Source organism: Gekko japonicus, unplaced genomic scaffold (genome assembly GCF_001447785.1).
Source record: "Gekko japonicus isolate JY-2015 unplaced genomic scaffold, Gekko_japonicus_V1.1 scaffold2484, whole genome shotgun sequence".
In the NCBI taxonomy this organism is placed as follows: domain Eukaryota; kingdom Metazoa; phylum Chordata; class Lepidosauria; order Squamata; family Gekkonidae; genus Gekko; species Gekko japonicus.
Window position 1 is genome coordinate 162,217 of NW_015161480.1, and position 27,980 is coordinate 190,196.

General features: G+C 41.8%; 1 protein-coding gene across 1 annotated transcript in view; it reads right to left on the reverse strand.

Annotated features, from left to right (window-relative positions):
• LOC107125702 (protein kinase C epsilon type) overlaps window positions 1–27,980 on the reverse strand; it is a gene marked incomplete at its 5' end in the record, with an annotated part of 54,737 nt that overhangs the window by 15,343 nt on the left and 11,414 nt on the right. The window contains 3 exons of the mRNA XM_015429154.1: window positions 7,776–7,922; window positions 12,327–12,515; window positions 14,889–15,027. Of these exons, the coding sequence (XP_015284640.1) occupies window positions 7,776–7,922; window positions 12,327–12,515; window positions 14,889–15,027 (475 nt within the window). The remainder of the gene's footprint in view (window positions 1–7,775; window positions 7,923–12,326; window positions 12,516–14,888; window positions 15,028–27,980) is intronic.

Consider the following 27,980-nt stretch of genomic DNA (forward strand, 5'->3'; position numbering starts at 1 on the left):
GGGGCCATTAAAAAGCCCCCCCCCAGCCTGTCCAAGGGCCGGCTTGCCCGGGTCCCTGCAGCTGCGGGGCGCCCAAGCAAGCCAAGGCAAGGTGTAGGGTGTGGCCTAATATGCTAATGAACGGTGGTGTCATGGGTGTGGCCTAATATGCTAATGAGTTTCTGGTGTTGGATGTGGCCTGTTATGCTAATGAGTTCCTGCTGGGCTTTTTCTACAAAAAAAGCCCTGGTCACTCCCAAAGCAGAGGCACTGCTGGATCGCCTATCCCCAGATGAAGCTTGATTGGAACAAGGCATGTCACTCAGAAGTATAAACAGCAGCTTCTTTTGTAACTGTGTGCTTAGGAGCTGCTAATTATGTTTGTGTGTGAAGTGCTGTCAAGTCGCAGCTGACTTTTGGTGACCCCCAGCAAGGGGCTTTCAGGGCAAGTGAGGAGCAGAGGTGGTTTGCCATTGCCTTCCTCTGCAGAGTCTTCCTTGGTGGCCTCCCTTCCAAGTACTGACCCCTGCTTAGCTTCCAAGCCCTGATGAGATCAGGCTATACCATGCTGCTTTCCCTCCGTGCTGCTAATTAGACACCTAACATATTTTATATGGGACGCTAAAAATTCTCTCATAGTCACAGTTTGGGAACTACATTAGTGGATACTCTTAAATATTTAAACAAGCATTATGTAGACATGAACAAATTACAGCATTATTTTTGATACATTGACTGGGTCATGAGAAGAACTTCATGATGCTGGAATCCATGTAGATACAAAGGGAGGTTGGGAATAAATGAAATTGTGTTTTGTACAATGGTACATGGGTTGACCTCACTGCCCAAAGTTGATCTGAGCCAAATACATTCCATGCAACTGCATGCAGTACAGCCCTTTGCATCCCCCTCTTGCTAAACGCCAGTTGCCATGCACCTGGATGAGTGAATGGAAATATAGTATGAAACTGGAGGGACACCTCAGGTTTGTTATAGGCCTAAAAACGGACCTACCTGAACATTTTCCCCATAGTGTAGGCCTTACCTTAAAGAGGGACATTCACACTGAAGCAAACTTGAAAAGAGAGAACATTCACACAAAAAGAAATTTACTTGGCCAATAATTTCTGGTGTTTCTGTTAAGTATTATTGAAGGATACTGTATTTTAAGAAGGGATTCCTTTGCCACAACAAAACTGCAAAGTCATAATCCTAAACCCAGGATAGGTCCAGTAAGAAATTTGCCTGTGCAAAATTATGACTTCAAAGCAGCAGAACAGAAAGCCCAAGTTAAAAATGCACAAATGTTTTGGCTCATCAGCAAATAAAGTTTTAAAACATGGCAAATTTTCCAAAGGTCTATTTCTGTTTAAAATGTTGTCTCCAGAAAGAAAGTCCCTCTTTAAGGATTCCAGCCACATTGCTTTACAAACTGGTACCTGCTGCAACACTGGGTATTTTTTTAAAAAAAAAATAACCAAACACTTGATTTTTTTACAGCAATCCACTGACACATTGTTAATTATTTGATTTCTATGCCACCTTTCTGCACAACAAAGGCCTTCACTTGCCAAAGTGCAGCTGAATCTGATATACAGATTCGTCTGCCCAAGTCACTCTAGTGAAAATATTTTTATTTCGCACATGTTTTGTGAATTTTTATGCGTGTGGAAAAACACTTGGACAGTTTTCAAATGCATCGTGAAAACTTTATGAAAAATTATGTTCTTGCTGTAAAAAGAAAGAACTTGTGCATTAATTGCCAGCACTTCTCAGGAATGCATACTGGCTACTTTTGAAATTTTGTTCTGGTGCTGGGGCTATTCAAATGTAAACCTTTGCTGCAGCACAAACTTGAACGTCAAACACATTGCTGGCATCCTTAAGACAAGACTTACAAGGAGCGAGAAAACTACATGGACAGATTTGAAGGAAATAAACATACAGGAGTTTAGAATGCAACAATGATAGACAAGGCTATGATAACTACAATTTCATTCAGGCAAGAGGATAAAAATATCTTTCATTCTGTGACAAAGGTAAGAGCACGATAGCCTAAAAAGCAGAAGGGGCTAGCAACCCCCAAATCCCTTTCCTCTGACCCATCAAGCCAAATGCAGCCCAGAAACCACATATGATAGCATCTTTATAAAGCTGTTTTTGCTGATTGCCAAGGACTGATCAAGCAAGAAGGCTGTTAAGCATCTGGCAGGCCCCAGTGCTGCTGGTGGACTGTGTGGGGCTTTGTGGCTCACAAATTGCTGGCTTGGAATTTTTAAAATGGATTTTCATCTTGACCTTCCTCCAAGAAGCAAAGGACAGTGCACATCCTCCCCCCGCTCCTCACAACAACCCTGTGAGTTAGGTGAGGCTAAGAGGTATTGACTGGCCCAAGATCATTCAGTGAGCTTCATAGCAAAGTGGGGATTTGATTCCAGGTCCTCTTAGTCCTCTAGTCCAACATACTGGGCTGGCCACTACACCAGACTGGCTCTCTGTCCTGAAAGATATAATTGCAAGCTGGTTCTGATGCTGCTTTCCTGATCCTGTCCTTAACACTCACAGACTAACTGTCCTAGCTAAGTTCTACCATACTCATCTGTTTGTGAGTTAGTTCCTTGCTGTGCAAGATTTTCTTTATTCAATCTCCAGTCTGACTAAGGTCTTGGAGATCTTCCACAGGTAAACTCGGCATGACTTGAGCCTGCAGTAGGTCTTGATCTCTTTAACCTGAGAGGGCATCTTAGGCCCTGTTCATACGAGGCGTTTTGGGCCGGGAGCGGGACGGAATGGGGGCGGAGCAAATGGGCGCGATCCCACGGCAACATCTGGGAATCGTTGCCTGCCCGCCCCCGATCCGTCCCTCCCGCCAAAAACCCGCACTAAAAAAGAACCACCTACCTAGGTGGTTCTTTCGAGTAGAGCACCTCAAACTGGGCCGTGGGATCGGCCGGCGCGTCCTTGCGCCGGCGCATCCCGGCCCCCGGCAGCCTCCCCCTCCCATCCGACTCTTCCTCCCTGGCATCTGATCGTGCCGGGGAGCACCGCGCCATGGCTCAGGGGATCCGTGGGATCCTGCCGCGGCATCTCAACTTTGGTGTGGCTTTTAAAAGCCGCTCTTTTCCCTGTGTTTTCCTTGCCGTGTGGCAGAGGCCTAAGTAGGGAAACTGCAGGAAGACCAACTGTACCAGCAAAGAATCCTCTTTACATGTGAATGATGTGGCACTTCATGAGAGTAGAATTGTCAAATACCCAAGTCCTGTCTCTTTAATAGAAGCTTAATGGGATGTTATTGGCCAGGTGGCTTTCTTTACCTCCATGCCTTGAACAGCTTCAACTGTCCATTTCCACATATTAGACTTTTATTAAGGAGACAAGACATTTTTCTCTGGGCCTGTTGACAGCCCTACATGAGAGCAAAAAGTTTTGATATCAGGCTTGTTTGCTGGTCCAAAGAAGGAGGAGGAGGAGGAGGTCTCCGAGCAGCTTACGAACTCCTTTCCCCTCCCCACAACAGACACCCTGTGAGGTAGGTGGGGCCGAGAGAGCTCTGAGAGAACTGCTCTTTCAAGGACAGCTCTGATAGAACTATAGCTTGCCCAAGGTCATCCAGCAGCAGCAAATGGAGGAGTGGGGAATCAAACCTGGTTCTCCCAGATTAGAGTCCGCGCACTTAACCACTACACCAAACTGGAAGTAGGAGACTCTCTGCTCTTGATGGCTACAGAGCCCCTTCAGCTTGCTGCCTCTCTGCTTTTGACTTCTCCTTCTCTCCACATAGCAGCTGATGAGTCTGAGAAAACATAGCCCAGCCTAGTACATACATTACATGCAAGCTCAAGACTTGGCCCCACTTACACCATCACAACTGTACTGTCAAGAACAAGAGTCCCAGAAAGTTTAAATAGCATTAACATGGCATGTAAGCTGTTTTAAGACTCTTTTCTAAGACACCTAAATATTTAGTAATAATCTGACACTATCCGAATAGTCTATATCAGGAAAATCTGAAGTTACATAATACAAAGAAAGCAATTCTCTACTAAAAGATATTATTTTAAAAATAAGATTATTTCTTTTTTTTTTAAGAAGTGCATGTCAAAGCTAAACTTTTGAACAATGTTAAGGAAAGATGAAATGAGCTTTAACTCATGACAGCTTATACCCAGGAAAATGTGGTTGGTCATTTAAGGTGCTATTGGACTTGAATGTTGTTCTGCTATTACAGACTAACACCGCTACCCACCTGAAACTAACTTTATGGGGAAAAAAGAATATCTTGGACTTCCTGGTCTTCAATTTTTGAGTGGTTAAGAGTTAAAATGTTACTAGCAAGGCAAGTAAGGTCCACCTTTGTTTCAAAGCCAAATGGCTCTGAGAATTTGAAGAAAGAGGACTTCATTCAATTATTACAAGATCCATGAAAAACCACTTACCAATGAATACAAAGGGAACACATCTTTTAAATATATGCGGTTCATTTCACTAGTATCTATCAATAGCTGGCAAAGACAAATGCAATTCAAACACTGAGGTGGAATCTTATGATTGGTATACCCTACTACTTGAGGCCCTGAAGTGCCTGGTTGATGAGAGGGTAGGGAACCTGGGGGCGATGAAGAGCAAATGCCTGACCCACAAAAAGCAACTTATACTCTATCAAAATTCGCAGGACTTTCAGCTAGTTGTGACTTTTTGTCCCAACTTAAGGACAACTAACTCTTTGGGATTAGAGCCCAAGACTGCAGGACCACATGACAGGACTGATTGTGCCCCATGATTATCAGTGGCTGGGAAAGAAAAGAAGAACATCTTGAAACAGTGTAATTGGATGTAGAAGATACAATGACATCTGTGCTTGACCTATGAGCATCAACCTGGATAGGAAAGATGGCTGGTGAAAAAGGCCTACAACAACTGTGGGACCTCGTATCACTTATATCAATCCAAGGCCACCTGTTCAAGAGTTTCAAATAAACAACCTTGTCTTCACTTCCAGACAGATATTCCATACAACTGTTGTTTTTAGTGTGCTTTATGTGGAACAACACTCAGACAAACTGAACAGAGTGGTGGTTGAAGAATTCATGTTCTGTCTTTTTAAACCTCATCCTTCCTCCAGGGAGCTCAGAGTAGCATACAGAGTTCTCCCCTTCTTCATTTTAATCCCACAACAATTCCATGAAATAGTTCAGAGACTGGATGGCCCATAGAACATCGGTTGAATGACCTGGTCTCTTCCCAACAATCTATCACAACAATTCCATGAAATAGTTCAAACAGAGACTGGATGGCCCATAGAACATAGGCTGAATGACCTGGTCTCTTCCCAACAATCTAACCACTATACCACACTGGTATTTTCAGGGACACCGGCTTTCCATCCTGTTCCATCTCACTGTAAGACCCTAAAGTATCTGTTACTTCCTTTCCTTTCTCAGAAAGTCATTTATGGGTTCTCCTAGTTCTTGAAGGAGTAATGAAAGAGAATATTGTGTGGCGGGTAGTGATCAAATACACCACCCCATATGGATATTGATATGGATATGGATATAAATATGGAGAGCAAGAAGCCAGCATGGATCCTGAAGAAACAGTTATTAGGGTTGTGGGAAGCAAAAGTGTGCTCCAGTGTATTGGTTTACTTTTTTGGACTGGAATTAAGGTGCTGATCAAGTCCAGTAGAGGCAGACAACAGTGTACAGTAGTTTCTGTCACCAGAGAGATCTCCCATGGCTGTGGAGGAAGTACACAGACACTTCTGTGTCCAACCATTCAAGGTGCAGGATGTTGAAGCAACAGACAAATGTACAGAAGTGTTGCACTTTCAACTTCATGCACTATTTCCCTCCTGCCTGGCAAGGCTGGAATCCGTGCCAACCTTGACTAAGTTTACCAAGTGAACAAGAACGAGAAATCATGCTAGAGGGGAAAGAATTTTTGGATAAGTGCCAGGAAATGACATGCCTCATCATCATCTGGTATAGGAAAAATAGAAAACAATTACAGAGCAAAACAAGTGAGTTCTCTCTGCATTCAACTCCTGTTGCTCTTTTTACCAAAACGTTTCTGACAAACTTAGGCACAAGAGAGAGTTAGAATAGAACAACCACCAATACAGGATACAGTTTTGCTTATAATCAAATGACACCAACTGGTAAAATAAAACCAAGTGTGAAGAATACAGTATGTAAATAACAGATGGAAAACACTGAATGTTGATTGTTCAAGAAATGTGGTGAGAACGCAGCAACATGATTGAGGCTGAACACAAACATAATGCTTTAAGTACAGTGAAAGTGGTTGAAATACACAGCCACTGCTATAACAACATGTTCCAGAATGTGGGTTCAAACTCCTTCCACCCCATTCAAAACAGTCTGTCTTCAGACTTAACTTCTCTCGTCATTCGATTACTCTGCAGTTGTTGGCTGTCAACGGAAAGTGAGAACTGCCTCTAATGTGCTGTACACAGGGAAATATTAAAAGTTCTATCTGCGGTGATTAATCTCATTGTTACACGCAAGTCATTACTTCATGACACAGTCAAAATGATGCATCAGCCAGCCCTAAGGTAAGGAATGATGGAAGCAAAAATATATTTTTTAAAACCTGGAATATTTTCAGGTTACATCTATTAGAGCAACTGCATATTCTTTTTAAGAACAGATGGACATATACTTCATCACCAGAGATACTCATACTCAACAGAAACAGAAAGACGGATTGTAGCACTGGTCTACAAAAAGCCTCTAGTGGACTTCTGTTTTCATAGCCCTATGAGCTGAAATCATTACTGCTCTAATTTAGAATCTTCATCAGTTAACAAGGAAAAAACCCCACCAGCAGTGCAACAAAGAAGAACTAACTCAAAGAAGAACAAAGTATTCGAAAACTCATTTTTTAAAAAAAAGAACAAAATGTAATCATCTGCACAATTGGCAGCTCTATGGGGAAAAGGATATTGGGGCATGACGTCTAAACACCAGGTTCCACAAAACTGATAAACTGCCACTAGATAAATTAAAGTTGAAATAAGGACAATTTAAATTGACAGGAGAATAATGAAATCTGAAAAGTTTTTGCTTGGATTTGGATGGTTTGCCAATAGATAAGCCAGTTTAACACACATCGAAGTATTCCAAATATGCGCCCTTCAAGTGGACCACTATGAATTCTTTTTGACTTCCTATTAATTTTTATGAATAATGTATATACTACAACTCAGGAACATGGTCCTCAAAGCATACAGTCCAATGGTTCCATTATTCAAAGACTACTGCCTTATATTTGGAAAGAATGCATATTCCAGCATGAGGAATAGTTTTCAGCCACAGATATCCTTAGATATTGAAGGTATATTCCCACATTTAGATGAATGCTTGATGAGTGAGGCACAACATATAACGAGCTGTTTTTCCTCTCATGGCATGATAAAAGGTGATGGTCAGGGATGCCTGATCCCTTTAAAACTGTACAGTTTTATATGGTGAGGCTTTCAAATGATAACAGTAGTGACCATGTGAGAACTCACTTGGAGCAAAGAGGATTCAATGAGTTCTTGAGTTTGTCATAAAAATGAGTTCTTGAGCTTGTACTCATGACTCTGAGACTCACCTCTGACGTACCCATTAGCCTTACTATTTCTGGCACACTGCCTATTTTTTGCTACTTTGATTTTTTCAGTTCTGTAATAATATTACAGTTTCAATAGCATAAAGGAAGTCACCACTGACATTTTCAGGCAAGTTTTCTCTCTCTCACTCACACACGCTCAGATTCAGATTGCTACTTACAATACGAGGTTTGAAGGGTGGTTTGATTTTCCGTTGTTCTAGAAGAACCCAGTCAATTTCCTTGAAGAATGCGTGCTGTTTAATGGCATCCTCGCCATTCTGTGATGCCACACAACCAAGTCGTTTATTTGGATTCTTTGTCATGAACTACAGAGGAAACACAAATTTACTGGATATTAATTACCAGACACTGATTAACTGGTGGTAAATTGTACCAAAGAGGTTGTTAAAGAGCTGTAGGCCAAGGTTCTGGAAGAGGAAGGAAGGCCTTCCAAGGTATTCGGCTGAAGGACATGCTTCCCTGAAGGGTGGTATTTTTGGTGCTCCTTGCTGCCTTGTCATTGCAGTCTGCAAGCAAATAAGAACCTGTGTTTATCTGACTACTTAGCTAAGAATACATACTCAAGGTTCCAGAGTCTTTCTCAGGCCAAATAAGATAATTTCCCACATTACACAGCAATTGAGTACAAATGTTTCCAGTTGTCTGATGAGTATAGCAGTAGGATGCATGTGTTTTCAAACATTTGTTTATTGCATTCACAACTGACACACACACAGAGAGACCTGAAGACAAACTACCATTCCATTCTTTCTGCCAAACACTATGATGAATATTATACCTGACTCAGGGTGATGCCATCTGCCTGTGAGGCTTGCTAAGGGAAAAGCCCACTGCACAAGTTCCTTTAATACAGTTAACACATGCAACCATATAAAGCTAACTTATGTTGAGCCAGATCATAAGAACATAAGAACATAAGAGACACCAATGTTGGATCAGGCCAAAGGCCCATCCAGTCCAACACTCTGTGTCACACAGTGGCCAGAAATACCAGTGCCATCAGGAGGTCCACCAGTGGGGCCAGGACATTAGAAGCCCTCCCACTGTTGACCCCCCCAGCACCAAGAAGACAGAGCATCACTTGCCCCAGAGCCCCTATCTATACCTTGTGGCTAATAGCCACTGATGGACCTCTGCTCCATATGCTTATCTAATTCCCTTTTGAAGCCGTCATGCTTCATTGAGCCTACTGCTGTCTACTCTTGGTAGTAGATGTACAATGTCTCTTTAGGGCCAGAGATGGGGAACTTTTATAGTTCAGCTATCTAAGATACTTAAGTTGCTGATACTGAGGATTTGAATCTGGAGTCTTTTGCAGGCAATACACGTGCTCTGACATTAATCAAACCTAAAGCTTAATTTCCCCCAAAAAATTCTAGGACAGTTATGAAAAATAAGCAGTGGGGTCCCACAAGGATTGGTATTGGGGCTGGGACTATTTATTCATAAATGATCTGGAACTAGGGTTGAGTGGTGTAGTGGTCAAGTTTGTAGATGACACAAAATTATTCAGGAGGGTGAAAACCAAGGCTGGCTGTGAAGAGCTCCAAGAGGACCTTCACAAACTGAGTGAGTGGGGCGACAATGTGGCAAATGAAGTTCAGTCTTGGTAAGTGTACGGTGATGCACACTGGGACAAAAAAAATCCCAACTTCAGGTATAGGCTAATGGAGTCTGAACTTGCTGAGACTGAGAAGGGAAAGAATCTTGGGGGTCCGTAGTGGATAGTTCAATGAAAGTGTCAACCCATTGTGCCGCTGTGGTGAAAAGGGCAAACTCTATGTTAGGGATTATTACAGAAGGGATTGAGAATAAAATGGCCAATATTGTAATGCCCCTGTATAGATCTATGGTGCAGTCTCATTTGGAATACTGTGCACAGTTCTGGTCACCATATCTCCAAACGGATGCTGCATTGCTGGAGAAAGTACAGAGGAGGGCAACCAAGATGATGAGGGGGTTGGAGCAACTTCCCTATGAGGAAAGACTGAAAAGTTGAGGACTTTTCAATTAAGAAAAGAGATGCCCAAGGGGGCACATGACAGAAGTTTATAAAATTGTGCATGGGGTGGAGAGAGTTGACAAAGGTAAATTTTTCTCCCTCTCCCAAAATACTAGATCTCAAGGGCATCCAAAGAAACTGAAGGGCATTAGGTTCAAGACAGACAAAAGGAAATACTACTTTGAGAGTGATTAAGATATGGAATTTACTGCCACAGGAATAAACAGCTTTAAAAGGGAATTAGATAGATTCATGGAAGACAGGTCTATCAGTGGCTACTAGCCATGGTTACTGAGGGGAACCACCACATTCAGAGGCACTGGATGGACCACTGCTCTGATCCAGCAGGGCTCTTCTGATGTTCTTATGAAGGACTTGGCCTCTATGTCCTGTTGTTGGCTGTACAGAAGAACTGGTTAGCAACTGTGTGAGACAGGATGGGGGACTAGATGGACCATTGGTCTGATCCAGCAGGACTCTTCTTATGTTCTTTTGTTCTTAAGTTTAGTCATTTTAATAACATACTTCCTGACCTTCAAGGCTGTAACAAGCCTTGATCTTCAAGGCTGACAATAAAAATCTGAAATTAATAGGAAGACTGAAAGGATTTTAGCTTTGTTTTTGTTTTAGAAAGAGAAATTTTAAGACGATTTGCAAATTTGCAAAATACTGCACAGAAAATAAGGTTGAACAGAAAACAAACATTCTGCAAAAGCTACTTAAAACTGCATTTTTAAAATCTTGGTAGAGCTCTGATTTACAGTGCCTGAAGAACAAAATCTACGTTTAAGAATACAATGTGAGGAAACCAAACGTTCCAAAGCTAATCCCTTGTTAATATTTGGCAGTCAAGTACACAGACGCCCCTACATTTCCTCTGGTCTTCCTGCCCTCCTGTTAACTGAATTCAACAGAAGTACAAGATGAAGGGCACAAGTTTCAAACACTGAGCTAAGCCTGAAACTATAGCAAAAAGTGGCTCTTTATTGGAGGAAGGGCTAAATGCACTACAGCAGGATTCTTCCCATATGATGTAACTCTATTGATCTCAGCTGAATCATGATTAAGATCTAAAACAATATGTGGATGTTCCCCCTCAATGAAATCAATGGAGTTAGGGTTGCTTCAAATGTTAGCAGCAGTAAATTCCTAAACCTTGATAAAATTTAAACTAGGGCTCCAGTCCAGTTGAACGTGTGTCAAGGACACAAAGCTCTTACAAAGTCAACAACTGTTGACTGCAACTTTGTAAGAGGGCTGGAAATCTTTGAGAGCGAATCCTCAGCAACTCCAAAGAACCAGAGTTCCCAAGAGCCCTTGTAAGGAGCCAAGAAACTAATACCAGTTTGGGTTAGTGTAAATTTACAATACACCAATATGGTTGGTGGAGGATCTCATTTCCCCTGTATTTCCCCTCAGCATTTCCACTTTCCCTCTTTCCCTCTTCCTGGCAACTCCCTTAGTCTCTTTCCTTTCTCTGCATTGCTCTCCTTCCCACTCCCCCACCCACACACCTTTAGCTGTCTCCCCCTACCTTTGGCTTTCCTGCCTCCCCTTCTCCTGCAGGATCTCCATTTTCTTCTGTCCCACCAACCTTTCGTTTCGGCTTTCTCCCTCTTTAGCTTACCTCCCTTACTCTCCCCCTTCCATCTTCCCCTTTTCAGTCTCCCACCCACACTAATCAAGCCATAGTCAGTTGCCTAGCAAGCTCCAAAATGGCTCCTGAGATCTTTGGGTAAGTTACAGACATTGCTTCTAAGATTTTCAGGAGGTCTAATGGTACCATTTTTTAGTATCAGTTTTTTCTGCAAACCAGGAACCTCCCCAAGTTTGTGGGAAAATCTCCCATCCATCCCTGCCGCAGAAACACGGATTTTTTGATCCACACTCTAGGATCAGGTTGAGAATTAGCTGTATAGATTTGAAGCAGTGTGCATGTAATTTTAATTTAATAAACATTTTGTTTAAACATACACATTTTAAATTTATAATATTTTTACAAGCATGCTTGTGATAGATTGAGAGACCTCCAGATACTAGTGTATGAAGAATATTCCATGAAGAATCATTTCCTCTTTTCACAAGTAGGATGGAATACTGTGTGCCAAATTACTGACCACAGTTTAATGGCACTGAATATGACCTTTTAATGTTATTATTAAATAACAGAATAATCAAGAATATGGTGGAGGAGCATATTAGGCTGCTGCAAGAGGGGAGAGGCAGGAAAATTGTGCCTGTGGGTGGAAATTCTTGTGCCCATGGCAACATTAGTATGAATCCAACCCATTGTGGCTTTCTTCCAAATAAACCAGTTTAGGATTGGACCGTGAGAATGCTCAGTATGTTCTGGATAGGGGCCTAACAAAAGCACATAGACAGTGTTTCTTTAATTACATAATCTTTTCCCCACTAACGCAGCCGCACAGTGTGCTATATCAGACCCGTAAGACAGCTCAGATTGCTTGAGAGTTTTTTTTCCTTCCTGAAATGTGACTCTCAAGAGCATACATTTATACAGTATACAACTGCAAGGAACACAAACTTCTTGTCCCTTTCCCACAAGAAGTGTAATTCATCCCAGACCCCATTATACTGACAGTGGCACTTTGAACTGTAGTTGAACTCCCAGTGGTGGTTGTTCTTAAACTACTGCAGGAAAATTCAATTTTAAGTAGGGGAAAAAAAGAGAGATAGCCCAACTTACAGCTTTCAAAATGCTAACAGCTTCTTTGCTAAGCCACACTGGATATAACACATCGTCATGAAGAATGGATTCAAAAAGATCATCTTCATTATCAGCTTCAAAGGGAGGTTGACCAGCCATCATTTCATACATAAGAACCCCCAGAGCCCACCAATCCACAGAAGGACCATATTCTAACTCTTGGAGGATCTGTTAGGGAAATCAAGAGAAACAGAAAAAGCAAGATTGACAGACTGGTCAGAAACTTCCCATTCTTTGCTATTTGAAAAAGTGTCACATTCTAGAGCTTGCTGCCCCTTAAAACATGTAAATTGCTACAGTTCTTCAGAAATCCATTGTAACATATACTTAGCATACCTTGTCCTCTATGTCTATGTAAACAGTACACTCTACCAAGCCAACAAGGGATGATTGATCTTTTCTATTTACATATTTATGCTCTGCCTTTCCCTTTTGGCCCAAAGCAGCTTACAATTACACAAATACACAAAATAAGCATTTACTGTTCTTCCCAGGAAAATGCTAGCTTAAACCCCATTCAAAAGCCATGCAAATAAAGCAATCTTGTAGTGCCTCCTGTAAACTTCTAAAGTTGATGCCTCCCTCACTTGGGGTACTTGCTTCACAAGATGGGAGCCTCCATAGAAAAGGAATTGGCTTTAGCAGATGCTAAATAGGCCTCCTTAAGCAAGTGAGCAACTAGAAAAAGTGTAGTTGGTCCACAGAGACATACAGAAGAAATGTTAGTAGGAAAAGGCAGCTTCATCCTGCTGCCATATGGATGTGAACATGGATAGGCATAATAGATACATGTTACAGAAAAGAGCTAAATGCTGGAATAACAGTTTAGAATTATTTTTTTATGGCATAGCTATTGGAATGTTTCATTTAGTTCAAAGTTTATTTGAAACACATTTAATAATTGGGCTGGTTTGCACATGTGATGGCAATGACCAATTTCTTTTCTGACTCAGGAATGCTTATACCCTACAGAAAATTTCCTGTTGTTGCAAACAAGGCTGCTACCCCCCCAGTAGGGTTGCCAGACCCCCGGTCTAGGTGGCGGTTCCCCTGATTTTTTGGGCTTCTGCCTGCTGCCAGCCAGCTCGCCGTCAGGGGAAGCCCTGCCCCAGTTGTTGCAAACAAGGCTGCTACCCCCCCAGTAGGGTTGCCAGACCCCTGGTCTAGGTGGTGGTTCCCCTGATTTTTTGGGCTTCTGCCTGCTGCCGGCCAGCTGGCCATCGGGGGAAACCCTGCCCCCAGACAGGGACATCACCGCACGAAGGGACATCATCACGCCAGGATGTTGTGCAGCCATGCTCTGCTTTTGGGGCAAAACTCTATGTTTTAGGCCAAAATAATCCATAGAGTGTTGCCCAAAATGCAGGGTGCCACTGCACAATGTCCCTGATATAATGATGTCACTTTCGCATGACATCATCACATCAGGGGCATCATGCAATGTCCCCACCCATCCTCGGAATGCCCCCCCAAATCCCCCCACCAGCAAGCTGAGGGGAATCGGCAACTCTAACCCCCAATCTCCTGTATTTGCACACCTCTAAAGTTCCTCTGAGTTAGCTGCCAGCGGCCTGGATAAAATAATCCTATTTGCTATCAACAGGGGTCATTTTGTAGAAAAGAGCTAGGGGAACTCATTAGCATAACTCATTAGCTTATGCCACACCCCCTGACATCAGGGGCCCGGCGGTGGACCTGCAAGGCCGGCGGGAGTGCGATTAACCCCCGCCAAGGCCCTCCCTGGCCCCAGGCAGGCAGGGGTGGGGAGAGGCGGGGAGGAAGCAACTTACCCTCCCTCTTCTCCTGCCTCCTCCTGGCTGAATGAGGGCTGGAAGTGGGGCGGCCAGAACCCTCTTCACTTTACAGACTTCCTCAGTCATTCAACTGCTAGCCTAGGGAAGGTCATCAAGCCACTGCTCAGCCTTTGTCAAAGCAGCCCAGGCCAGCCTGCCTCTCAGTTAACTGAATCAGTCCACCTAAATCATCCTGCTGTATGCCCATATTTCAACTTCTATTTCTACCTAGATGTGACCCTCCTGCACCTCATCCTTCCACCTTGACCTCCTTTCCCATCTTCATGGTTGGCCTATTTCCCAAACTTTCACCCTGTCACTGAATCCCTTGCCTTGGATCCCTAATGACACAGCTGGTTTCAGTTTGGATTTTTCCTTCACCTTGAGAATCCTTTGCCCTGGATCAGCTTTTCTTCTCACCCCAGTTCTCAGCAGAATGGACTCTTCACATGTGTACTGATTTAACTAACAATACATCAAGCAGAAGCTGAACATGGAATTGTATCAATTCCTATAATCCCTAAAACATTAAAGTATGTTGCAGAAATTATGGGAATTGCTACAATATCATGTGGTGAAGACTTGTATTATCCTGGGCCCTGTGGGGCTACCGTTACAAAGTCTACAACATGTACAAGATTACCATGTGGAAGGAATCTGGCAGCAATGCCACAGGATATGAACTGATCTTTCCTACAAATGTACTGTAAAAGTACTTCCACATGCATTTAAATACAATGTGTGATACCTCTGGAGCAATGTAATCTGGTGTTCCACAAAAGGTAGTAGTAGTTACTCCATTCAAGATCCCTTCTTTACACATTCCAAAGTCAGCCAGTTTACAGTGACCTTCTGCATCCAGAAGAATATTGTCCAGTTTCAGGTCCCTAGAATAACAAAGAAGCAGAAAGATTAAACCTTACTGTCTTTCTTATTCCCCACTCCCATATGCAATTGTAACTGTGCTTTAAAAGACACTTGGTCCTACCTACTTCCTTGCAAAAATACCCTAAGGAAGCTTCTTATTGTTGCTGATCAACCCTAATTTCATGTTGGTTTCATTTGATTTTTTAAATATATATATATATATATCTGGTGACACCTTGTAGGATTAGTGTTTTATAAGGCATGGAGGCAGGAAAAAGAGCTTCTCAGAACTTGCTCAGAGGAACAGCCACCTACTTTGTTAACTCAGAGAGCAAGTCAGTAACCGTCAGCCTTTGTAACTCAACAGAAAAGTGTACAGAACCATCCATTCTCTCTTTTGTTGGCTTCCCTTGTGTTGACGCCAACCATCTGCCTTCAAAGGAGGACCTACCCAGTGATACAGTGTGAGTAGCTTAGGATACAAACATCTATTACTTCTCTCTTTTTCTCCATTTATAAGCTTAGCTTGGGGACAAAAAGAAAGGTCACCATCACCACCATCACCATCAAAAGGCAATGTTTATTCACAGAGTAATTATATGCAACGACAAACACTTTGAGGAAAATGCCTGGCTTGTGCAAGTGGAATGGTAATATTTTAAACTGTATTTCTTCAAATCTGGTTTGCTAATACTTTTCACATGGATAATGCAGTTGTTTGACTGACTGTGACATCAGAAACAACCTTTCTGTGTGTGTGTGTGGGGGGAGAACATAATGAATTGGGCCTCAGATGCCTTTGTGTGTACCAGCATCTTTTAGCATGCAAAGTTTTTTAAATTTGTCAAGAATTGCTGAAGAATAGTAAATGGTAATCTTGAGGTTGGTCAGCAATGTGAAATCTTCTAAGGTAAGGGGATCAGACTGCCCGGTTTAGAATTGGTGGAAGTATGTACCTGGATCCCCATTCTCACATATATACTTTTTCTCACACGCACCAAGTATATTTTGTCTCTCTCATACAAACACATATACATGCCTTTGGTAGGCAATACAACAAATTACCAAGTCTTATACATACCTGGAACTCGTATCTGAAAATATTCTAATGTAAACATCTTACGTAATACTGACAGTGCTGCAAAATCTGTTTAGATGACACTTTTCTCAGAACTGGTGGCAACAGGCTTGAGCATAATATATATATTTGGCTTATCTTGTTATGTTGGGTTTCCTTAAAATAATGTGCTGACAAAGAAATACATTCCTCTCAATTGCTTTCCTTTGTGATAGTTCTTCCTACAATTTTCATGTTTTAATGAACAATTGAGATGGCCAATAACAGTAACTGGGATCCCAGTTTCAATTACTGAAATTGACTGGGTTGTGAAGGGTGAAATCCCTCCTTCCCTTCCTCCATGGCCCCAATCTAAATTACAATTGCAATAACAATTGCAATTTACATCTCACAAGAGGGCTGTGGTCTCTGTCATATGTTTTGGCGCAAATGCTTATGCCACAAAACATTTCTAGTCTTTAAGGAGCCACAAGACAGTTGTTTTGGCTGCAACTGTCAGAACCCACAGCCAACAACGAAGTACACGCATTCAGGAATGGTAATACTTTTATTGCAGAGCTATAGATGCAGTAACATAAGCACTGTTAAGAACGATGGCGGCCCTATGGGCATAATAGGATATAGGGTATTCGTATGCACCCCCCCCCCAGCACACTGGCCAATTAGGCACCCTCCCGTGCGCGGGATAAAGCTTGGAGAACGTTACATAGTTAAAGCTGAGAACCAACACTCTCCCACGGCACCTAGGAAAAACCCAGACAATATAACTCCCTCCTGCACATCTGTATAGATAAGCATTGCGGCGCAAAGCAGAAAAAACACAGAAAGGAATGCAGTAGCAATTAACCAGACACAGACCGAGCTCCCCAACCCCCATGGCAGCGTAGCTGACAGCAACAGAGTAAAAAGGTTTGCTCTTATAATTTTCACTTGTCATTTAAACTTAGCTTTCTTCATGCCTATTCTTGAAAGCTAGTTTGCTTGGCCTTATTAACTGGAAATATAACTTCAGGATGGGTATGTTTAATGAGTGCCAAAACTTGGGAAAGAGCCATGGAAGAACCATTATCAGAACTCCAGATGTTTGGAAGCGACAAGATGGAAAGGTATTTAACCCTTTCCACCTGCCCCATTTTTCTTATCTAAAACACACCTCTGAAGCTGCTGATATTTATTTACTTCATTTATATCTCACCTTTCTCCCCAATGGAGACTCCAAGTGGCATACGACACTTTCCCCTTTTTATCTTATCCTCATGACAATCTTGCGAGGTAAGTTAAGTTGTCACTGGCCCAAGCTCACCCAGCAAGCTTCAGTGGCAGTGGGCTTCAGTCCTCCATCTCCCACATCCTAGTTCAACACCCTAACCACTATACCACACAGTGGATAGCTTTATTGGGAAAACGAGGCAAATCATCTGTCTTTTTTCCCAGTGAAGCTAACAACAGCTTTGTGGAGAGGGTGGGATTTATGAAATACTGTGGTAAAGGGGAATGGTTAAATACCTCTCCAGAGCTGCTGTTATGATCTATTTAGCAGTCCCCAGACGTTGCTTTCCAGTAAAATTAATTCAGAACATCAGGAAATCCAAAGACAGATTCTCCTACATGATACTTATTTTGTCCCCACTGTTCTTTCCAGGACAAATTATTGTGGCAATTTCTTTATATATGTAGAACTGGTATAATTTTTAAATAATATAGGCTAATTTGAAATCATCATTTATTAGGACTTGCCTAAGTGAAGGACTGTTAAAGATAATACAAGGGTCAAAATAGACATAGAAATCCATGCATTTCCCCCCCCAAATCTGTTGATGAAATCAGCCTTGGAAGTTTATGATGGAGAATAGAAAAATGGCAAAAAGAGAACCTGCTTATGTCTTTTGCTTCCATTTCCGATAAATATGGAATATTTCCAGATAGCAGCATTCACTATTGTGTTCATGAAAGGTACAAGGTGCTATCTAAATAAGGATAAGGAGCTGACAGGATTGTGCGTATTATCAGCCCCAATGGCACAGGATCTCCATGCCAGTGTCACCATTAGCATAGAGACATAAGAGGTGCCTTGCTGGTTCAGATCAGTGGTCCAAGTCCAGCAGACCTATGCAAGTGCATCACAATATAGGCTGCTGCATAATTCGGCTGTCTCTTCTCAGACTTGGATTGTATTGAGTTTAGGGCAAGACAAGGAAAAAGTAGTCGCCGTAACCATTAAGGGCCAGCAAGAACAGAATCTTCTAGATGCTCAGGCTAGTAAGCAAGACTGATCTGCAAGGTTTTAGGTGTTGTGGACTGGCAGCTGACCTTCTCTAGTCTAATAACCATGTGCTGTCAAGTCACAACTGACTCATGGTAACCCCAGGACAATGGGGTTATCAAAGCAAGAGATAAGCAGAGATGGTTTGCCATTGTTTTCTCTGCATAGTATCCCCAGTCTTCCCATCCAAGTACTAACTGTGGCCAGCCCTGCTTCCAAGCCTTGGTGAGAGTAGGCTGTTCAGGATGCTGTTGGGATAAAAATGCTGGCAGTTCCCCTCCTTTGGCCAGAGTTCCACCGTGGGTGGCATACAGGGTAAATCCCTGTGTAACATTCCTTTGGTTGTCAGGTCAAAACCTGTTATTGGCCTGAGGTTGGCAAGAGGTTTTCAAATGTTGGCCCACCACATCAAATAAAGAAATAGCTTTTGGTGGCCTCCAGGTAACAGCATTAATACTTCAGTAAGGCCTCTGTGTACTAAACTCTTCCTTTGGTGGTCCAGTGGAGTCAACAGCATTGCCAGGGATAGAATTTATTCATCCAGGTAGCTTTACTTTAAAGGCACAGTGTCTTTTAAAGGTAAAGGTTTGCCTTGCTTGAAAGCCACTCAAATCTGACTCTAGGAGGCAGTGTTCATCTCTGTTTCCAAGCAGAAGAGCCAGCGGTGTCCGAAGACTTCTCCATGGTCATGTGGCCAGCATGACTAAATGCCGAGGTGCACAGAATACTGTTACCTTCTCACTGAAGCAGTACCTATTTATCTACTTGCAATTTCTTGCTTTCAAACTGCTAGGCTGGCAGGAGCTGGGGTCAGAGATGGGAGCTCACTGTGTCACGCGGCACTTGGGTCTTGAACTGCTGAGCTACCAACCTTCCGGTCTGCAACTCAGCATCTTAACCTCTGAGCTATTGCACTCCCCTACAGTGTCTTCTACTCTTTACTTATTTAATTGCAAAAAGGAATTGGACAATAAGTTGGTCTGAGATTAGGATCAAATAAATAACATAAATACACAAGAACAGAGGCAGTGAGGTGTAAAATGAGAACTTTTTTTGCTGTGTATGGTCTTAAGCCTTTCAAGCAAAACAGCTAAAAATAAAGTTACCTGGAAAAAAAGCCACATGATGAAAGATGTTGAAAGAATGGCATGACGGTAGGGAATTCTAGCTCCATCAAGTGTGATGGTTGAATGCTTAAAAAATAAGGTCAGCGTGTCCTCAGAGGCCAAATTTATCTATATACATACTGTTGTTGAATTTTACATTCAGATCCATTCAAAAGGTTAATTTGACTTATCAAACAACCCACTGCTTGTTTTGTTCAGGTGCTTTGGGTGCGTGCATAGATAAAATGTCAAATGAGCATACCTTGCAAACTAATGGAAGACTAATGATGAGGAATCGTAATCCAAAGCAAAGCAGTGGCAGGCTTTAAAAGCATGATATTCTAGGGAAATGGGAGTACAGGAGTATCCAGATTTTTTTTTTGCCTCTTACCTTCTCATTATAAAAAAGAAGAAAAGCAATGAAAACAGATAAGTTTCTACAGCTTACACAGGAACTTAAAAAGAAAAGTGGTGCCACAGTAACAATTTTAAGTCTAGGCAGCACAACAAGGGTGTGAATCATCGGCAATTTTACTTCATATAAGAAAACAGAGGAGAGTTGCTAAAAGGGAAGCCATCAGACTATATCCAGTGGCCAGCCACTGCTCTTCAAGCCTTTGAGGAAACTGATTAAGCAGAACTTTCCTAAAATGATCTCTGTGGAAACTAAATCTAATATATATGCTGTTTACATCTAATATATATGCACAAAGTATAGCTCTGAAATATATTGCAATGTATTTATTCACATAAACTCATACAAAGGAAAACCTGTACCTATATCTTATTTTTGGGGAAACAGGGTAGGTATATCAGCAGAGAAAAAACAAGACTCAGAAATACCTTCAGATCCAACAAAGTTCACCGCTCTGTAAAATATCTGTAGGTTTATCCCCCACCCAAAAAAAGTCTTATTTTTTTCTTCAGGTCATAATTATAATAAACTATAATCTGATGATTTTGAAGTTATATATAAATAAAGGAAACATCTTCTAGAATATCACCTTTCAGGCTGCTTTTCTTTGCCAGGATCCTCTTCTCACACCTCCCTGATACCTTTCCCATGACAAAACCATTAATAATGTTAACTAAGAGGAAAGTATACTGATACCAACCACAATGTTTTGTGGTGCTTTACTTCCTTGAGAATAAGGGAAAAGGTATCTCAGAGCACAGCCATATGCCTTTTGCTCTATCCTCTCTGCTATTTGCATGTATGGAAAATCCAAGATTGCAAATGTCAAGAGGGATCAAGCTGCAGAATTCAAAAATTCCCAGTCCTTGATGGGTATCTCACTGGTATTTTGTAATCCCAGATTAATATAGGGCCTATTTCTCTATTTTTTTATAAAAGAAAACAGATTGCTCAGCTGTACTCTCAAGGGAATCCTTGGTGGAGAAGAAGCAAAGCACAACAATATTGCTACTCCCTGGTTTCCCATTTCCACTGATGAAGGATGATCTTTCAAAATACTTTTTAGTGGGAATTCTGTCCATGGGCAAATTCATGAAAATGTCTGTGACTTTACAACAGATGTTTATGTTACTTATGGAGCTTAAAAATAGTGAACTAGTGTATCAGACATGCAGTGCCCTAACAAAATGTTGACTTATAAGGACTACTGGGAGGAAAGTTTTAATTTCTTTTCCTAGAGAGTTCCAATCACAGATGTTCATGAACCTAGACTTGTCCCCACCCCCTTTTTGGAAAACAATCATGTGCTTGTGATTTGGGAAACACAAGGACACTGATATACTAAACAAGTTTTTAAGCTGTACAAGAGCCCTCTTCAGTATATGAAACCAAATTCAAACTAAACTAAATTAACTTGGTACAATTTTCATAATTGTGTTTAAGAGTAACCATGTACACCTTGATTCATAAAATCTATGTAAGATGTCTTAATACTGATGTATTAGGCTTCTTAACACTTGCATTGCACAAACGTCCCACATTATTTTGTGTTTTAGGTATTGCCTATTCTGTGTTGTTCCACTTTTGTCCCTGCACCAGACATTACAATAGCAAGAGATACAGAATGCCTAAAAGAATTATTTCAAAGGAAGAGAAGAAGAAAGGGCCAGAAGTGGATCACCTGCTTAAAAAAACCTCCTCTGACATGGCAGCAGTCAAGAAGACTTGGGCGAGTTACAGTAATCTGAAGCTATGGCATCCCCTTGTCTTGTATTCTTTGCTTAATTGAGCATGGAAAAGAAATGCTGGTTTGCGGTCTCTACACAATGGCAAACTTTGTGGATTGAGTTGTTAAGAGACTCTGATTAATATTAATGTGCTTATGGTGATTTGACTAGCTGGTATGCCAGTTGCTGACATAATGGTTTCTCTCCTATCACTCTGCTCAGCAAAACTAGAAGAAGCCTTCCTCAGCTTGAGGAGCTTTCAAAGTAACTAACTCTTCCTTCAGTTAAACAACCACATGTTGAGATAGTCTATTTAGACTGGAGGAAGGCTTAACATTTTGTTGAGCAGAGTGGTAGAATAGAGGTCATTGTGAGGTCTATATCCTTTAGATAATACTAGGAAGCATCAGAAGACAGAGGGGGGAAAAGTCAGATAGGCACTCTTGACAGTTGACAATGCCATGAATACAATACTTGATCCTTCCATACTTTACTCTTGCCGCTGGATTAACAAATGGGGGAGGGTATCTTTCAGTGAGTGGGAGCTGGCCTAGAGGATGCTAGTTGATGGCACCTGACCTATGAGGTCAAACTATAGACCAGAGATCAGAAGACCTTAACAGTACATTTACTGGCATCTTCAATGATGTATTTACCTGATATCACAGGACTTCAAATGGCAATTTTATGGTCTAATGGCTAAAGAGCGGCAAGGGAACATTCTGCGGTCTAATGGATGATTAATGGTTTTTAAAATATTCCAAACACATTCTGAACTAATAGTCCTGGAACTGCTCAGGAGTCTTGGCAAGGGGAGCGAACACACACTAAATGGACTGCCTAAGTACATAGTTGCTTAAAACAACTTGGAGTAATGAGCTGTGAGTTTTTTAAGACCCAAGTCTCTACTATTATCACAATTCACTTACACAATGTAACATCTTATAACTGAGCATTAATAAGGTGGGTCTTGCTGTCGTATGAGGAGTAAAAAAACCCCAAAACCACAACACTGTAATGCTTAGTTATATATGCAAATTAATTATCCACTTCCAATGTCATAATCAGTTATATTCATATAGTCCATCACACATCAAAGTGAAAAGTCTCTTGTTAATTTCACAGCAATTCTTCAAATGTCAAACCCCTTGTTAATTTCACATCAGGTTGTTTTCTTCATAGAACTCATGCAGCAATATGTCTATATCAAAGTGAAAAGTCTCTTGTAAATTTCACAGCAAGTTGTTTTCTTCAAAATAGTAAAACAAACCCCTTGTTAATTTTACAACAGGTTGGTATCTTCATGGAGCTCATGCAGCACCGCAACCAATGGACCCATCCAGTTACGTAGACCATTTCAAATAATCAGATTCTTCCTCAAAGTCATCTTATTATGGAACTCATGTTCCTCATATGCTAACAAGCTATTCAAGGTTGTGTCAGCATATAGCTTGTTAGCATGTTGAATAGCTTCTTAGCATGTGAAGATCTGCCAAGAGCATTGGTTAAAATTTTCTAAAATCTTGTAAAGCTTTTTTCTCATTTGGCTCTCTCAGAACTCCAATATGTAATTGTTATATGACAAGGGGATACCTCTGTTCTAATGCTGGAAGAGAAATCACACACACACACACACACACACACACACCTACATGATGCTAAAAGATAATAAAGGCTTTTGTAGATATAACAATCAAATAATCTAAAAAGCATTTAAAACAGAAGACAAAAGATAAATATTGTTTCCACACTTCCTCTCTGAAGAATTATTTTGCTGTCGTTATCTGACAGAAAGCATTGGTCCCCTTCCTACAAACCCTACAGGAAAAAGGCTGCCCTCTCAGGAATGTAAACTTGGCATGCTTCTTGGCAGTCTCCTACTGTCTCTCTCATTCCCATTTAACAAAAGCCCCACACTATTATCCTGATGTTAAGGTCAAGGCTCTGCTTATGCGATGCGGTGTCTTACAGGTAGTGTTAGAGAAGAGAAATTCTTGCATCGGCATGAGTGAAAACAGCGAATTCTGTCTTTCCAGCAGACGTTTTTCAAGGTATCACAGGGAGATAATTCAGGATGCTAGGAACTGTGACCTGGGAAGTTAACTGAAGCCAGCAACATAATGGAGTGGTTACCATGTCAGACCAGGATCAGGGAGAATGGGGCTGAAACGCCACACAGCTAGGAAACTCAACTGGTAATTTTGGACCAGTCACCATGTCTCAAGAAGATTCTTGTGAGGATTGAAGGGGAGAGGAAGAACCATATACACCACACTGCGCTCCTTGGAGAAAGGAAAACATAATACATAGTTCAAAACTCATTTCACCCACAAACTCACTAGTTAACTAGTCAAGGCCTAAGCATCCCTTCTTTGGGCTTGGTACAAACTTGCAACACAAATGCCTTCCCATCCCCTCCCCCACTCCCTTGTGTTAGGTCCTGAATGTAGGCCACTTCTCCCAACAAACACCAGCCCTCTTTATAGGGCTGCTAAACACGTGAAGTATTCTGCATGACAGAAAGGCTAGTTATTGTTATCTACAGTTTTGAAGGATGAAATTATGAGGGAGTTCCTCACTTGCATAACTTAGGGATTCTGGTGTATTGGTGGTGGGTTCATCACCAAGGCTTGAGCTGGACAGGTGGACTCCCTTCTAGATTACTGTTATATATACACAACTATAACACGCAGGATCAAATGGTGGACCTAGCAGTAAGTTTAAGACAAATTGGAAGCCCTTGTTCAAACAGGCCACTTCTTCTCCCATATGCACAACACCCCTGCATACATCAAGAACTTCAGAAGGCCAGTGTTCTGGATGCCTTCTTTGTCAGAAGCAACATTGGTACCTTCTAGAAGCAGGGCCATTGGGGAAGCTTGTAGATCTTAAAGCCCTTTTGACCTCTAGGGTGAAGAATACGGGTTTTCTGCTTTACCAGGCTTTGAGAGTGTAGTGTACTTTCTCTTTTTATTTTGCTGCTGCCTTCACTGGTTATTTCCCAGCAATTTCTGGTTGTTTTCCAACAATTTCCTATCAGCTGATTTCTTACCTAGACCATGGACATAACTAATACGCTTGGTGCTAAACAATTGTGAGAAAAACAACTGAGAATGAATTACAAACTATGAGAACCAATGACAACTCTTTAACTGTTTTGCTAGGTCTGTTGAATGGCCACAAAACCACTGCAGCAACCAAAAAATGGAAGAAATCCAAAACTGTCTAACTGAAGAATGGATAGTTTGAGTTTAGGAAATAGTGCAATTTAGAAAGTTAAGTAAACTAGTCGAATTACAAGATGAAAGACAAAGCACACTAAGATTTGAAAGAAGCAGAGACTCTGCCTTGAGTCTTCCCGGAACGGCAGAGTATAAATGCCATGTATAAACTGATTGTATTAATTTTTGGAAGCAGATTTTTTTTTTAACAATCCCAAAGATTCCAAAATAATCTTTACAGTTTTCAGCATAAGCCACGGTGTAGTGCTCTGGTATGCCATGAATAGTGCTAACCATGATTACGTATATCCAGGGTATCAAAATCAGCTTTAAGTCATGGTGTCAGCATCGTGGCAGACCAAATGCTACATCATGGTTAATCCTAAAAGAATGGTAGGAGAGGAAGAGAAGGAGGAACAATTTAAGGAGCCTGCAGGACATGGTTAAAAAAATTAGGAAAAGTTACCAGGCCTCTGTCATGCAACGCTGGATATCGAGAGAACTCTGCTCTGGTTTCTGCAGCACAGCAGTGCCTGAAGGAACTCATAATAATTAAATGGAATAATTAAATGGGAAAAAAACAAAAGGAGGTGCACCTGGACAGGATGACCTTTGATACAACAATGTATCTTTTATGGAAATATTTATATCAACTGAGAATGCGACTTTATTTTCACTCGAAAGCACGGGGAACAGATAAGGCCACTCATATAAGGACATTGCTTTTAATGGAAGAACATGTAAGTGAAACTCAGGCCATCCAAAAAAATGACACCAACTCAGAGGCCATCCAAAAAAATGACACCTTCTCATAAAGCCAAGTGGCATGACTTTTGGGGCTCTGGTTACAATGAGGATAAAAGGGGACCTCAAAGAGTGAGCAAAGAGTCACTGGAAAAGACAACAAAGCTAGGAAGAGTTGAAGGGAGTAGGAAATGAGGAAGACACAACAGAAGATGGGTTGACTCAATCAAGGAAGCCACAGCCCTCTGTTGGCAAGACCTGAGCAAGGCTGTTAACAATAGGATGTTTTGGAGGTCATTAATTCATAGGGTCGCCATATGTCAGAAGCAACTTGATGGCACTTAACACACACACACACACTCAAAGGGTGACTGTTCATTAGCATTGGCTAAAAGAAAACCTGCAACTACATTGAACAGAACGGCATAGCTTGTGGCTCTCCAAACCAAGTGCATCACATCAGCCATGCTGGCTTCTTAACAAGACCACTGTTCTTGCACTCCCAGGCATGTGTCACAAGCAGGTCTTTTGAGCCCTCTCTGCTTTGTCAGACATGGCTGATGGGTTGTGTGCATCTTAGTGGATCACGAACTGAGTAGGTCTGAGCTACAAGGAAAGGCCATGATCCCAAAGTCCACAAACACATCAATTATGGAAAGAAAAAGATCTATGAGTATCAGATACAAATGTACTTTCTTCACTTTCCAGAAGTACCTAAGGAAATTCCTGTACTATAATTTATTTCCTGTGACCCAGTTTTGCATGTGAATCAATCAGGGATGAGAATAAAATATTTTTGATCCGGTCCCCATAAGAGGACACTATACAGACAAGGTGAACGTCTCTACGGAGTGTATTCCAAAGAAGCATGACCAAGACTCACATCCGCCCTTATTTGTGGGTCAGGAGGTGGGTGAAACCGAAAGGAGGCTTGTTTCTGCCTCATGGTGCCCTCTGGCAATGTAATGAGGGGGCTGGCCACTTCGCTCACAGCCTGCCACATCAGGCCATGTGTTGTGTGAGGGCTGCGATGCCTGATGGACTATTTAAACACCATTGTTTGTGGGTCAGGAGGTGGGGGAAACCAAAAGGAGGCTTGTTTCTGCCTCATGGTGCCCTCCGGCAATGTAATGAGGGGGCTGGCCACTTCGCTCACAGCCTGCCACATCAGGCCATGTGTTGCCTGAGGGCTGCGATGCCTGATGGACTATTTAAACAGCCCACACAGCCAGTTGGCCTCTGCTTTTAGCTCACTGACTTGCTGCTTCTGCTTCAACTGCTGCTAGATTGCACCACGTGCTGCTGTACGGTGGCCTGCAAGCCTTTTTTCTTCAGGTATTCAGCTTGTTTAAAAGGATCATCAGCTGTTTTGCGATCCCATCAGCTGGTTGTTCGGCAAGCTAAAGGGTTCCTCATAGAGTTGATGGAGCAGCTCTCTGTTTCACCAAGGACTGCTGAGAGGGCTTGCATCGACCGTGCCCCTATGGTACTGGGTTGTTGCTGGAGGGTGGTCTCTGGGTTTTGTCTTGTTTAGCTCTCTGTGGTATTTTTTTTTTAGGCTGTTAATTGTTTACTGCTGCTAGCTCGAAATGCCAGGCTTCCAGGGGCAGGTAGCTTGCATGGGTAGTTTCATGAGGGGAAAAAAATCTTTTGGCTTGCCTCACTATTTGGTCTTTTTGCGGCAGCTTGGGAATAGTGGGCATACTTCGATTGCCATTTTGACTCTCCCCACCACTCCCAAATTTTAAAGTGCACATGTGCTCATCGCTTTCATAGTGGCATTGTTGGTTAAATACAATGATTTTATTGTTTGAGGGGGAAAAATTCTTTTGGCTTGCCTCACTATTTGGTCTGGTTGTTAGTTAAGTTTTTGCCGCAGCTTGAGAACAGCGGGCATACTTTGATTGCCATTTTGACTCTCCCCACCACTCCCAAATTTTAAAGTGCACATGTGCTCATCGCTTTCATAGTGGCATTGTTGGTTAAATACAATGATTTTATTGTTTGAGTTTTAAAATACTGCTGATAGTAAGAATAAATATTTTAAAACCCTGAGTAATTAAGTGTGTTTTAAATAGTTAATGATGATAAATATTATATGCACGTATGTTAAGCTGCTTTAGTTTAGTATCATTATGGGTCTACTCTGTTGGTATTTTAATGAGCAAGGGTGGGTACTTGTATTGTGTTTCTGCCTGGTACTAAGAAGGGCACAGCTGTACATCAGCCTAAGGTGGCAAAAGCCCTGCATCTTGGGGTGGTGGGGTCTAACTGTGGAGTCTTGTGAGCAAAAATTCTACTTTGTGAGCTACTGGCATTAAAGTTGTGAGCAAGCGATTTGGCTACTGCATAAATTAGTTTGCTCTGGAGCCCTCCTTCCTGAGCTGAGACAAAAATGTGTGAGCCGGAGGCTAAAAAA